This window comes from Nomascus leucogenys, chromosome 11 (assembly GCF_006542625.1).
Source record: "Nomascus leucogenys isolate Asia chromosome 11, Asia_NLE_v1, whole genome shotgun sequence".
Lineage (NCBI taxonomy): Eukaryota > Metazoa > Chordata > Mammalia > Primates > Hylobatidae > Nomascus > Nomascus leucogenys.
The window spans coordinates 82,061,403-82,076,027 of record NC_044391.1 but is presented as its reverse complement, the minus strand read 5'-3'; the positions used below and the strand labels follow the sequence as shown (position 1 = coordinate 82,076,027).

General features: G+C 37.1%; 1 protein-coding gene and 1 non-coding gene across 2 annotated transcripts in view; both read left to right on the top strand.

Moving 5' to 3' along the window:
- Positions 1 to 14,625, top strand: part of KPNA4 (karyopherin subunit alpha 4) — a 70,404-nt gene that overhangs the window by 42,410 nt on the left and 13,369 nt on the right. Inside the window, exons 11-15 of the mRNA XM_003256385.4 lie at positions 1,463 to 1,594; positions 7,131 to 7,259; positions 8,524 to 8,628; positions 12,790 to 12,861; positions 14,388 to 14,550. Coding sequence (XP_003256433.1) covers positions 1,463 to 1,594; positions 7,131 to 7,259; positions 8,524 to 8,628; positions 12,790 to 12,861; positions 14,388 to 14,550 — 601 coding nt within the window. The remainder of the gene's footprint in view (positions 1 to 1,462; positions 1,595 to 7,130; positions 7,260 to 8,523; positions 8,629 to 12,789; positions 12,862 to 14,387; positions 14,551 to 14,625) is intronic.
- On the top strand, positions 7,465 to 7,794 carry LOC115837450. Its single transcript, XR_004032489.1, has one exon.

The following is a 14,625-nucleotide window of genomic DNA, read 5'->3' as shown; positions in this document are numbered from 1 at the left end:
TCAGGGTCATAAAAACAAGAAAAAATAAACAATGCCGAATTGTTTCTGTTTTTCATAGAGACGGGGTTTCACCGTGTTGCCCAGGCTGGTCTCTTAACTCCTGGGCTCAAGCTGTCCACCTGCCTTTGTCTCCCAAAGTGCTGGGATTACAGGCGTGAGCCACCACTCCCTGCCTGGTTTATAGTTTTAAAGGTTTTACACTTCTCCAGCTTGTCTTGACACAGGGTTCATGTTCTGGAAAGGCTTTGGAAGTAGTTTTAGGCACAATTATTATTCCCATGTCTTTGTCAATAATTTGTGTATTTATTTGCAGCAGTTACAGTTGTTTGTCATACTGCCCTTTGGTCATAACTTCTAATTAGGACCTAACGTACTAGGAAAGATCAAACACATGGCCCGTTATACTTAAAGATATAATTGTTAAAAAAAAAAAAAATAGGCTACTTAGTAGAAGTTGATTACGCAGGCTTTTTTTTTTTTCATAAGTAGCAGCTGTAGTGAAGTACGTATTTTTTGTTTTAATTACAGGTCTCACAGATTGACCTATGATTATTTTAATGTCTTGATCTGCAGCTGTAGGGGACTTCCACTATTTAAGAAGTTGCTGGCCGGGCGCAGTGGCTTATGCCTGTAATCCCAGCACTTTGGGAGGCCGAGGGGGGCGGATCATGAGGTCAGGAGATCAAGACCATCTTGGCTAACACGGTGAAACCCCGTCTCTACTAAAAAATGCCAAAACTTAGCCAGGCGTGGCGGCATTCGCCTGTAGCCCCAGCTACTTGGGAGGCTGAGGCAGGAGAATGGCATGAACCCGGGAGGCGGAGCTTGCAGTGAGCTGAGATCGCGCTGCTGCACTCCAGCCTGGGCGACAGAGCGAGACTCCGTCCCAAAAAAAAAAAAAAAAAAAAAAAGTTGCCTCCAGTTCTGTAAGGCAAAACAAACTGGTTGGAAAAGATTAAAGTATTTTGTACTATAATACGAATACTTGGGTTATTGGCTTTAGGCATATCTACATGGTACTTATGATACTAGAGAACTCCTTGAATATATTCATCTGGCCCAGATGTTTTGAACAACTGTGCATGTTGGATACATGTAGTCTTTCCAGCTTTATACATGAGCCACAATGTTTTTGGACCTGTTATCCCTCAGCCTTTGGGAAAGAGAATGTCTTTTTCTCCTGTTTTATGAGCTGTGTAGTGTGCGTGTGTATCTTAGTGAACTAAGATTGGATACTAATCTGGGATCAGAATCCTGAATATGGCTAAAAGATGTACATCTTAGTACAGACATTTATAGATGATGATGTTTAATACCATAGCGATCGGATTCCAATGAATTGAGCTGAGAGAAGAAAAGAAGGAAGAAGGTAGTTGAACAATCTTAGAATGGTTGTTTGGTCAAGAATTACTAAAATGAGAAAATATTTAAAAGTTCTTTGAATTTTTATTTTATTCATTAGATATTGGTAGACACAGTCTGGGCCCTCTCTTACCTTACTGATGCTGGCAATGAACAAATACAGATGGTAATAGACTCTGGAATAGTTCCTCATTTGGTTCCTCTGCTCAGCCACCAGGAAGTTAAAGTTCAGGTAAGTTTGTTCTTAGTAAAATTATAAGTATTTCTTACCAGTAATTACTTTAAGCATGGCATTCAAAGATGGACAATTTCAGTAGTTTAAAGTATATTCTTAGCATAACAACAAATCTGTGATGGAAAGAGGAAAATAAATAATAAGCAAGAAGACTCCATTGTAGATTACTAATTTCTTTTTTTAAGATGGGGTCTCACTGTCACCCAGGCTGGAGTGAGGTGGCGTGATCTCAGATCACTACAACCTCCACTTCCCAGGTTCAAGCCATTCTCCCACCTCAGCCTCTTGAGTGGTTGGGATCACAGGCACACACCATCATGCATAGCTAATTTTTTTCTATTTTTGATAGAGTCAGGGTTTTGCCATGTTGGCCAGGCTGTTCTTGAACTCCTGGCCTCAAATGATCCTCCCATCCCAGCCTCCCAAAGTGCTGAGATTACAGGTGTGAACCACCATGCCTGGCCAGATTACTGATTTTTAATGTAGACCAGGGGAGTTCATTATAGCAACATGCATGGCATCTGAAACAAGTATTGACGGACACCTATTTTTTCCTACTCCTCTTCTTTTTGTTCTTCTTTCACTTCCCTACTTTTTTTTTTTTCCTCCTTGCCAACCATCCTTATTTACTCACCTGGCAAGTTTAGTTAACTCTTAGCTTCATTGGTGCTGAAATAAGGGTACTGTACTGAAATGTGCTGTTTAGGGGCTTTCTAAATTGTTGCTTTTCACTTATTTAAATTTATTTTTTATTGTTTAAATTCTTTCACATAATATTTATCCCAAAGAACTTGCATCTAGAAAGAGCCAAAAACAGAGTATGAGAAGTTCTCAGAGATATAAGCAGTAGCTGTTAAGCTACAGTTGTAATGGGGGAGACACAGCAAGCTCCCTCTACCTTTCTGAGGTAAATAGTATGTTTTAATCTGCTAATGTTAGTCTGTAGCCTAAGTCATTATGCCTGAACATCAAAATCAACTGTGTGGAGCTTAAAGAATATGTTTTTAATTTCTCTCGCTCAACCCCTGGAGATTCTGTTTCAGAAAACATTTCTTAGAAACTTGAGCTTTAAAATGCTCTTCAGGTGATACTGATACATAGTCAGATTAGAGACCCAGTACCTTAAAATTAAAGCACTTTAAAGAAGGAACACTTAGCTAAATACAGAAAGAATACAATAATTTGGCCGGACATGGTGGCTCACGCCTGAAATCCCAGCACTTTGGGAGGCTGAGGTGGGCATATCACAAGGTCAGGAGATTGAGACCATCCTGGCCAGCATGGTGAAACCCTGTCTCTACTAAATACAAAAAAAAAAAAAGCCAGGCATGGTGGCATGTGCCTGTAGACCTAGCTACTCGGGAGGCTGAGGCAGGGGAATCTCTTGAACCCAGGAGGCAGAGGTTGTAGTGAGCCAAGATTGCGCCACTACTCCCCTGCCTGGCAAATGAGCAAGACTCCATCTCAAAAAAAAAAAAAAAAAAAGAAAAAACAATAGTTTGTCATTTAAGGCTATTTATGACTTATCTTAAATATTCTTGCCATATGTTTATCCTTAAGTTTGCATTTATTTTGTGTGGTACTTATGTCTTGGTACACAATTTTGGTTTGTATTTTGTTTTTTGTTTTTCCAGAAATAATCTTCAGTTTTCAAAATGGACTTCATTAAGGATCTATAGGGCTTGGAATTTACCTTTAGCCAGTGCTCAAGGACAGTTGAAATTCTCTACTCTACCTGACACCTTATAGAGATTTTCTTTATACTTTTCAACTTTCATGCCATAGTTTCATAAAATAAAATAGTGTAATGGAACCCTATGTAGCTTTTTTCTCTGTACCTGTACTCCTCCAAATTTATTTTGATACAAATTCCAGATAGCATTTTACGTAGCTTGCAGCTCTAAAATTTAAGCTTATTTTTTTAACATAACCACAATACCATTAGTAGACTTTTTAAAACCTTAATGTTAAATATTCAGTCAGTATCTGGATTTTATTTACTGCTTCATTATTTTTTCACAATTTTACCAAATCAGTATCCAAAGACCACACATTGCATCTGCTTGCTATATATTTTAAACGTCTTTTACTGTGCGACTTTCTTCTCCTTTCTTTTATCTTTCCTCTTTTCAATTTATTTGTTAAAGAAGCTAGGCTACTACAAAACATTTTTGGAAGACATTAAAGAAGACCTAAATAAATGGAAAGACATTCATGTTCATGGATTGTCTAATATTGTTAGGATGACCGTGCTTCCCAAGTTTGTCTACAGATTAAACACAATCCCTATTAAAATCCCATGTGCTGTTGGTTTTTGGCAGAATTTTACAAACAGATCTTAAAATCCATATGGAAATATAAGGGGCCTAGAAATAGCCAAATGATCTTGAAGAAGAACAAAGTTTGAGGACTTCTCATTTTCAAAACACTACAAAGCTACAGTAAATAAAATTTTGTGATACTGGCATAAATATAGACATGCAGATCAATGAGATAGAATCAAGAGTTCAGAAATAAACCTATACATTTTATGATTAGTTGATTTACTTTTTTTTTTTTTGTGAGAGTCTTGCTCTGTTGCCCAGGCTGGAGTGCAATGGCATGATCTCGGCTCATTACAACCTCCGCCTCCCAGGTTCAAGCAGTTCTCCTGCCTCAGCCTCCCAAGCAGCTGGGATTACAGGTGCCTGCTACCACGCCCAGCTGATTTTTTGTATTTTTAGTAGAGATGAGGTTTCACCGTGTTGGCCAGGCTGGTCTCGAACTCCTGACCTCAGGTGATCCACCCGCCTTGGCCTCCCAAAGTGCTGCAATTGCAGGCGTGAGCCACCGTGCCCGGCCAGTTGATTTTCAATAAGGAAGCCACGCCAATTCATTGGGGAAAGAATAACCTTTTCAACAAATGGGCAAGAACGACTGGATATCCACAAGTAAAATAATGAAGTTGGACCCCACTTCATACTATATGTAAAAACTCAGAATAGATCAAACACCTAAATATAAAATCTAAAAACGTAAACCTCTTAGAAGAAAAATACAGGCATAAATTTTTATGACCCTAGATTAGACAGTGGTTTCTAAGATACGACACCACAAGCAACCAAAGAAAAAGAATTGATAAGTCAGGCTTCACAAAACTTAAAAACTTGTGTGTGCTTCAAAGAACACCATCAAGAAAGTGAAAAGACAACCCATAGAATAGAAGAGAATGGGTATTAGAAAATTATGTATTGGCAAAGGGATTTACATCTAAAATATTTAATGTATAAAGAACTGTTACTACTCAAAAATAGACAACTCAGTTTTTAACTTGGCAAAATATTTGAGTAAACAGGCTTCTAAAGAAGATACAACAAATGGTCAGTAAGCACATGAAAAGAAGCTCAACATCATTAGTCATTAAGGAAAGGGAAGTAAAGCCACAGTGAGATACTACTTCACACCCACCAGGATGGCTATAGTTAGGAAGACGGTAACATGCTTTTGGTGAGGGTGTGAGAAACTGGAATTCGTATATACTGCTGGTGAGAATATAAAATGGTACAGCTGCTTTGGAATATAGTTTTGGCAGTGCCTGAAAAAGTTAAACATAAGGTTACAATATGAACTGGCAATTAATTACTCTTAGGTACATACCCAAGAGAAATGAAAATGCATATCCACACAAAAATTTGTACACAAGCATTCACAGCAGCGTTATTTGTAATAGCCAAAAAATGAAAACAGTTTGAATGTCTGTCAGCCAATGAATGGTTAACTAAAATATGATACATTCACACAGTGAAATATTATTTGGTCATGAAAAGGAACAAAGTACTGATGCATGTTGTAACGTGAACTTTTACAACATTATGTGAAATGAAAGAAGCTAGACAAAAAAGGCCAAATACATTTTGATTTCGTTAATATGAAGTGCCCAAGATAGCCAAAATCTTAGAGACAGGCATAGTGTCTTCCAGGGACCTAGGGATGAAGGCAGTGTGGGAGTGACCACTAATGGATACAGGTGTTCTTTTTGGGGTGATCAAAGTGTTCTGGAATTAGATACTAGTAATAGTTACACAACTCTGAATATACTAAGAACTACTGAATTGTACACTTTGAAAGGGTAAATTTTATGTTATATGAATTTTATCTCAATTTTTTCAAAAATTTGGATCATTTGTCATGTAGAAAGGAAAATTCTACATGTAGAGGAGTAAAAGGCTTTACTTAACAGGAAATGACCCCATGCAACCACAGAAAAATAATTGATAATTCAAATTCACACCATAGTGAAATCTCACGTTAAGCAGGTGTCTTCTTTCCTTCAGAAAGGCACTGTGTTTTTTGTCTTTTTGTTTTTGACAGGGTCTTACTCTGTTGTCCAGGCTGGAGTGCAGTGGTGTGATCACAGCTCACTTCACCCTGGACCTCCCAGGCTCAAGCAATCCTCCCACCTCAGTCTCCCGAGTAGCTGGGACTACAGGCTTGTGCCACCACACCCAGCTAATATTTTGTAGAGACAGGGTTTTGTCTTGTTGCCCAGCCTGGTGTCAAACTCCTGGGGTTAAGTGTTCCACCCACCTCAGCCTTCCAAAGTGCTGGAATTACAGGCATGAGCCACTGCACCTAGCTGTTTTTATTTTTACATTTTCAACACTAAATCTAAAGTTCTGTCTTTTTTTTTTTTTATGGCACCGTCTAAAATTATCCTTCTTGTTTACTGACTCCTCTTACAATAATATAAGCTCTGTAAGAGCTGGAACATGTGTCTACCTTCACATCTCTGTTCCTACATCAGTGCCTGACGCTAAGTGCTCAAAAAGAATAGGTTTATTGGAGCAGGGTGCAGTGGCTCATGCCTGTAATCCCAGTACTTTGGGAGGCCAAGGCAGGCAGATCACCTAAAGTCAGGAGTTCGAGACCAGCCTGGCCAACGTGGCAAAACCCCATCTCTCCTAAAAAAAAAATTACAGAATTAGCCAGGTGTGGTGGCATGCGCCTGTAATCCCAGCTGCTCAGGAGGCCAAGCCAAGAGAATCGCTTGAACCTGGGAGGTAGAGGTTGCAGTGAGCCGAGATCGAGCCACTGCACTTCAGACTGGGCGACAGACTAAGACTCCATCTCAAAAAGAATAGGTTTGTTGGAAGAAATAATGAGTGAATGAATGCATTTATCTTTTATAAGGTGCCCAACATGCCTTTTAATGAGTGTTTCGGCTGGGCACAATGGCTCATGCCTATAATCCCAGCACTTTCGGAGGCCGAGGCAGGCAGATTGCTTGAGCCTAGGAGTTCGAGACCAGCCTGGGCAACATGGTGAAACTGTCTCTACAAAAAATACAAAAATTAGCCAGGCAGAGTCATGCACTGCTGTAGTCCCAGCTACTCTGGAGGCTGGGGTGGGAGGATCACTTGAGCCTGAGAGGCAGAGGTTTTAGTGAGCTGAGATTGCACCACTGCACTCTACCCTGGGCGACAGAGCAAGACCTTGTCTCAAAAAAAAAAAAAAAAGGATTTCACATAGAATATCATCTCATTGTGCATTTCAGACTGCTGCACTTAGAGCTGTGGGCAACATTGTTACTGGAACTGATGAGCAAACACAAGTAGTTTTGAACTGTGATGCTCTTTCACACTTCCCAGCACTCCTGACACATCCCAAAGAGAAAATTAATAAAGTAAGTACAATTAAATACTACTTAATAGATAGCACTTAAAATGTTAACAGTTTTTATTTGTAAAATTAGAGACTTAGAAATGTCTGTAATATTGATTCTTAATACAAACTGTCAGACAGAAAATAAAAATTTTACTCTCTATAACAAGCATTAATAATTTTTTCATATATAAAACCAATTATGAAAAATGCAACTTTGGCTCTCTTGGAAATGATGAAATAGAGATAATTGGGTGCTGAATGTTGTATGACTGGAAATTTGTAATATATATATTATGTAATTCTTATAAGTTTAGTGTTTTATAGGTACTTAATAGAGAGTGTGTATGCATGTGTGTGTGCTTGTGGTGGCTATGGAAAGGGGGCACTGACTGGTGATGCTGATATTGGAGTGCATCTGAGGCTGTTGTAGAAACAATATGGGTTGTTGGTTACAACATTGCCAATGATTATAACCCAAGAACAGCTCACCTAACTAGCCCGGCACCCTAAAATCTCTAACAGGTTCATTAAAATGGTCCTGTGATCTGATCCAAAAGAGCCTAGTATACATTAGCTAATACTAATATTGTTTAGAGTAAAACTTATTAGTTATCTATGATTATAACGCTTAAGGCCACCATTATCTTGTCAAAAGTAGCACCAACTGTGATGTAAAGGGTAACATAAAAAGATTAAGATAGGCCAATAAAGCAGTCAAATATCTGGTTCCACTTTTCCTTGAGACAAATTATGCAGTGAATGACTGTTACAAATAAGTATACTAAAACAATGCACTATTTTGTTTTTTATGTCTCCATTATTGTGGATAATTGATATTTATCTACTTTGACTAAGATTCTTCATCAGAATAGAATAGAATAGAGAATAAAGCACATTATGTGAGGGAAGGGCACTGAATCTTATTTACAGCTGTTTTAGGATTTGTATTTGTATTATACTCATTATTCATATTTGCTCATTCATTATTTCATATTTGCTCATTCAAATTTGTTCAGCCAAGCTTCTTTTGAGCCACACTGGGAGCATTGTTTTCAATAATTTTTCAGAAGGGTTAGTTCATTGTGATTTGAATTAGGTCCATTAGCTATTTGTCCAAAGAAAATATGTAAAGGGGTGTAAAGGAATTGAGATTCCTGAGATTTTTATTATGGAGCTCATTTCATAATAAAATCATTGGGAAAGTGTAGTGAATGCTTTTTTTCTTAGTTCAGATGCAGATTTTATTTTTTCATGAGAAATATTCAAATGCTCTCGTCCTACAGGAAGCAGTGTGGTTCCTCTCCAACATCACTGCAGGAAATCAGCAGCAGGTACAGGCAGTAATTGATGCCAATCTTGTACCAATGATAATACACCTTTTGGATAAGGTAAGAAAATCATGTTATATGTATCATTTATCTGATGTAAGGGGAAGGGGATTTAAATCTAAGACATTGTGTGAATTTATACTTTCTGTTTAATTAGAAGCCATACAGTGGCGTGAATATAGTAAAGTAATATTAACATTACAACTTTTGAACCTAGCCATTTTTATATACAAGAAACTTTTTGGGGGGTGGGGGCAAATCCTAGCCCTTTCTGTGTATCATTCTTTTACCAAAATTGCCATTATCCTAGGCCATACTAAACTTTCATATTGTTACTGTTGATAATAAATGCTTACATAGTGTTCTAAGCACTTTACATACATTACCTCATTGAATGACATTAAGCCTATAAGATTAGGGATTATCCCCACTTGATAGATGAAGAAACCCTGGTATAGACAAATAAATTGTCCAAAATCAGATAGCAAATAAGTATGCTATTGTATGCCATATCTTCTCTCATGCCAATATTAGCATTTGGGAGAAACAAGTTTATCGCAATTACAGCATGAGGCTGGGTGCAGTGGCTCACACCTGTAATGCCAGAAGTCTGGGAGGCCAAAGCAGGAGGATCACTTGAGCCCAGGAGTTCAAGACCAGCCTGGGGGGGCTCCATTTCTACAAAAACTTTTTTAAAAAAAGAAATTAAGCCAGGTGTGGTAGCATGCGCCTGTGGTTCTAGCTACTCGGGAAGCTACGGTGGGAGGATCATTTGAATCCGAGAGGTTGAGGCTGTGGTGAGCCATGGTCATGCCATTGCATTCCAGCCTGAGTGACAGAGCAAGACGCTGTCTCAAAAAAAAAACCCACAAAGTAGAAGAAACAATCACAGCATGAGGGTTCTGAACACTGATCTGTAATTAAAGAGAAGATTAATCTGTTTCTCTGTGTTTCCTGTAAATCGAGTTCAGTTTTTTAGGCAAGAGTATGTCATGCACAACTCTATTTCCTAATGATTCACATGAGGAGACACAGTCTGTCTTACATGTAGTGATATTAAGATTGTTGAGTGATCTGAGGTTTTACAGCCTTTTCCAGCTGATGGTTATAAAGTTACCCATTAATCTTTCACCTATGGTTTTTAGGTAGCCATTGATGATCCTTGTTAGGATCCCTTGTTTTACTAGGAGTTACAAAATGGTGACTTTCTAATTCCGTCATTCTTTGTGTATTGGCCATGATTCTTTAGTAAAGAACTTGTCTTGTTTTTTGTTTTGTTGTTTTTTTTTTAAGACAGTCTCGCTGTCACCCAGGCTAGAGTGCAGTGACACGATCTCGGCTCACTGCAATCTCTACTTCCCGGGTTTAGGCAATTCTTGTGCCTCAGCCTCCCAAGTAGCTGGGACTATAGGTGCATGCCACCACACACAGCTAATTTTTGTATTTTTAGTAGAGACGCGGTTTCACCATGTTGGCCAGGCTAGTCTCCAACTCCTGACCTCAAGTGATCAGGTGTGAGCCATCCACGCCTGGCCAAGAGCATTTCTTTATCAGCTGTTGTTTATTAATACTTTGAAATATAGTTCATTTAGGATAGGCAAGATAAATGTTTGATTCTTTGTCCTTATCAGTCATTTTTTAGAATGACTCGTTCCCTAATAACCTTGAAAGCAGACCAGAGTAGATTTTTTTTTTTAGTGTCATTTGGAAATTATGAATTTTTAAAATATATTTTGCAAGTTTTAATCCATTTTAGTTGTTACTGTTTTTGGCACTCTGTTTGTTCCTGACCAACAGGAACTTCTTAGAATTGGTGACCTGTATCTTTTATGTTATCACTAGTTTTTGAGAGCTACACCTTTTGGATATGACGTGATTCCCAGGCCTATCTTACATGTTTTCTGATCTAGAACTGGAATTAACTATTTTTCTATGGTATCTTGATTTTGTTTTGTAGAGAATGGTGTTTAAGGATCATATTTCAGCTATAAAGGTGATCATTGTTACAATGTTGTCATTTTTTCTAGGCCTGAGTAAACAAAATAAATGATAGGCATTGTTGTAGAAAGTGAAAGATGATGAGTTCAGGAACATGAGAGTTCATAAAAAATGAATTATGAATGAAAGGGGGCTATTAAATATTATTGGATATTTAAGATAACAGGGTTTTTAATTTTTATTCCTCTGATTTTATATTTACATCTCTTTTATGCTGAAAATCTTCCTAAAAACATTAACATAATTACTTATTTTTCTTATATTTTGGTATGTATAGATCTGTGGATACACGTCAATATACATTAAGTACATCATTGATGACATATATCCTAAAGACCATAAAAAACTCCTAATTTTCAGCATAAGACAAAAGAGATGCAAATATATTTTTTGATATATATGTATATATATAAAAATAACAAAGCCATATTGCCCCTGACAACATGACTACTGAATGTACTTTTAAGATTTCTTTGACATTTGTTTGCCTTCAGAATATATTTCATCAATAATGTACTTAAAAAAATGTCACTCCCATAGCACTGTATAGAGAGCTTCTTTATTCCTTGTTTTTTTTTTTCTTACTCCTTGTTTTTCTTATTCCTTTCATAGCTACATAGTACTGCATTGTACAGATGCACTATAATGTATGAAGTCAATCTATTATTGATGATATTTGAGATGTCTCCAGTGTTTGTTGTTAAATAGTACTTTAAAGAATAGTGGCCAGGCGCAGTGGCTCATGCCTGTAATCCCAGCACTTTGGGAGGCCGAGGCGGGCAGATTATGAGGTCAGGATATCGAGACCATCCTGGCTAACACAGCGAAACCCCGTCTCTACTAAAAATACAAAAAATTAGCCAGGCGTGGTGGTGGGCGCCTGTAGTCCCAGCTACTCGAGAGGTTGAGGCAGGAGAATGGTGTGAACCCAGGAGGCAGAGCTTGCAGTGAGCCAAGATTGTGCCACTGCACTCCAGCCTGAGCGACAGAGTGAGACTCTGTCTCAAAAAATAAATAAATAAATAAAAGAATAGCTTGTGGCTGGGCACAGTGGCTCACACCTGTAATCTCAGCACTTGGGAGGGTGAGGCGGGCAGATCACTTGAGGTCAGGAGTTCAAGACCAGCCTGGCCAACATGGGGAAACCGTGTCTCTATCAAAAAATACAAAAACTGGCACATTCCTTTAGTCCCAGGAGGCTGGGGTGGGAGAATCACTTCAACCCAGGAGGTGGAGGTTGCAGTGAGCCGAGATTGCGCCACTGCACTCCAGCCTAGGCAACAGCGAGATCCTCTCAAAAAAAAAAAAGAATAGCTTGTGAGTTTTTTTGATGTTTTTGCCCGATTATATTTGGGATTACTAGATCTACAGATAAACATATATGTAAATTTTGCTATTATAGGGCTAATTCCCCTCTATAAGAATTATGCCATTTTATGCTACCAGCCTCACACACATATATTTAGATTTTCTTATTCTGATAAATATGAAAGGAGATATGGATATTTTAATTTGCATTTCTTTTATTTTTCTGGTTTTTTAATACATCATAAGCATTTTTTCAGGTTGCCACTTGTCTTAATATTTAATAGTTGCTTATTCAGCAGATTTACCATAATTAGACAATTATGCTTATTGAGAATTTTAGTTGTTTTTACTTTTTGGCTATTATGGTGCTGTGATAACCATATATAGAAAGATATTATTACTCTGCTTTATATTATTTTCTTGGTAAATTCTCAAAAATGAGATTATGAAGTTTATGTATATGAATTTTTTAATGACTTTTAAATATTTCTTCATTTCATATTTGAAAAGGCAATGTATAACATCTTTATCATAGTTTCATTAATGGTGGGTATCATTTTTGTGTGTAAAAGAATATGTTCGTTTACATGACTCTTTGTAGTGAAATCGTAGATTTTTAAATTTTTTCTTTACTATTTTTATTTCATTTTATCATCAACTTCATTTAATCTGATAATATTAAATAATAATATTAACTCAGTTTGTTTCCAGGAGAGTTCACAGAAAGGTGTCTCCATGTATTTAGGGTAGATTGGGTATAGTTCAAAGACCTGTCTTAATAAGAAAAATGATATATACAGAAAGACTAAAAGGAGACCTTGGAAAATAAGCAGTTGAAAAATCATCACAGCAAACGTTTTTTCCAGTTTACTCTATGTGGCAATTTTTATAGCCTTTTGTTTTGCCTTTTTACAGGGGGATTTTGGCACTCAAAAAGAAGCTGCTTGGGCCATAAGTAACTTAACAATTAGTGGAAGGAAAGATCAAGTAAGTTGAGCTTTTTAAAATTTATTTCTCAAAACTGGTAAAATAAAAGTACAGGTAATTTTGATTTAGATTGGAGTAAGTTATAATTTAAAATAATAGCAACACCCTGGGAGGCCAAGGCTGGAGGATCACCCGAGGCCAGGGTTTTGTGACTGGCCTGGGCAACACAGTGACACCACATCTCTATTAAAAAAATAAAATAATAGCAAGATAACAGGTACTAACTTTTATATAACAGGTATATAACTTTCTTTGTCACATAGAAGTATCACCTTGACTTGGTTTCGTCATACTTCACAGAAGTGTTCTTTTTCCCAATTTATTGGCCTACAAGAATTTTTTAATCCATGGTAAAATTGAGGCCCCTATAGTCAGGAGTTTTTTGTTTTGTTTTTTTTTTTTTTAACAGTATTAGGAATGAACAGACTTCTTAAGTTAATATGGAAGAAACTGCATCACTGATTCTCCTAACAAATGAACAACAACAACAAAAAGTAAAAAGACAGCAACAATAACAAATTCATCAGCAGCAAACCAAACAAGGAATTAAAAACTCAACCAGATGGCTAGGACTTAGGAACTAGGGTGAGGAATGTAAGATGCCTAGGAAAGAGGCACCCACTCTCAGGTCGTGCAGGTGACAAAGCTTAACACTGTGCCAACTGGCAAAGGAAAAACAGTTTTAAAGAGGTTAGATCTGTTTCACAGAGTAGGTAAAAAGAACAAATTTAGAGCTGAATAGCAATAAATTGATAACTGTAACAAAAAAGCTGTAGACTGGTGGTTATCAGTGAATTCACATAAATACAGAGCAGAACAGAAATATTAATATAATGCATGGAAATTATAACTAATGAAATACTGAAATCATTGGAAAATATTGTGAAATCAATAGAATAGTGAATTGAGAGGTAGCCAGGCACATGTGAGCCACTGGATGCTGTCACACTGAGCCATTGTAGTTTTTTGAAACTAGTATCCAGGCGGGATGCAGTGGCTCATGCATGTAATCCTAGCATTTTGTGAGGCCAAGGCAGGAGGATCTCTTGAGTTCAGGAGTTCAAGACCAGCCTGGGCAACATAGTGAGACCCCATCTCTATATATTAAATAAATAAATAAATCCTGCGCAACATAGTGAGACCCCATCTCTCTATATTTAATTAATTAATTTAATTAAATAAAAATAGCATACAGCCTCCACTACTAGCCTCCTTAAGTGATTTCATAATTTCTTACTCTTAAAGGGAAAAATCTTTGAAGGAAGTATTTCTTATGGCAAAGAAATGTTTAATATGAAGTTGAGTGATTCCTTTAATTTTACGTTGTTTTTTTCTAAGTTCAGGAAAAAGGAAACTAAATTTAAAAGAAAAGGAGGTTAGATTAATAATGTAGGCACACTTAACATGAGAGAGATGAGGTCATATTTCTATACTCGAAATTTCAAAATCAAAATTATTCCAGTGAGATAACATGGCACACAAAGTTTACCTATATTGCATTATTTTATGTTGTTTTTATTCTTCAGGTGGCTTACCTTATCCAACAAAATGTTATCCCACCTTTTTGCAACTTGCTGACTGTAAAAGATGCACAAGTTGTGCAAGTAGTACTCGATGGACTAAGTAATATATTAAAAATGGCTGAAGATGAGGCAGAAACCATAGGCAATCTTATAGAAGAATGTGGAGGTAAGTTTATTGTAAGCCCTTATTCCACATCTTAATGTTCTCTTTGTAACTACCTTTATTTGCCAACTAATATAG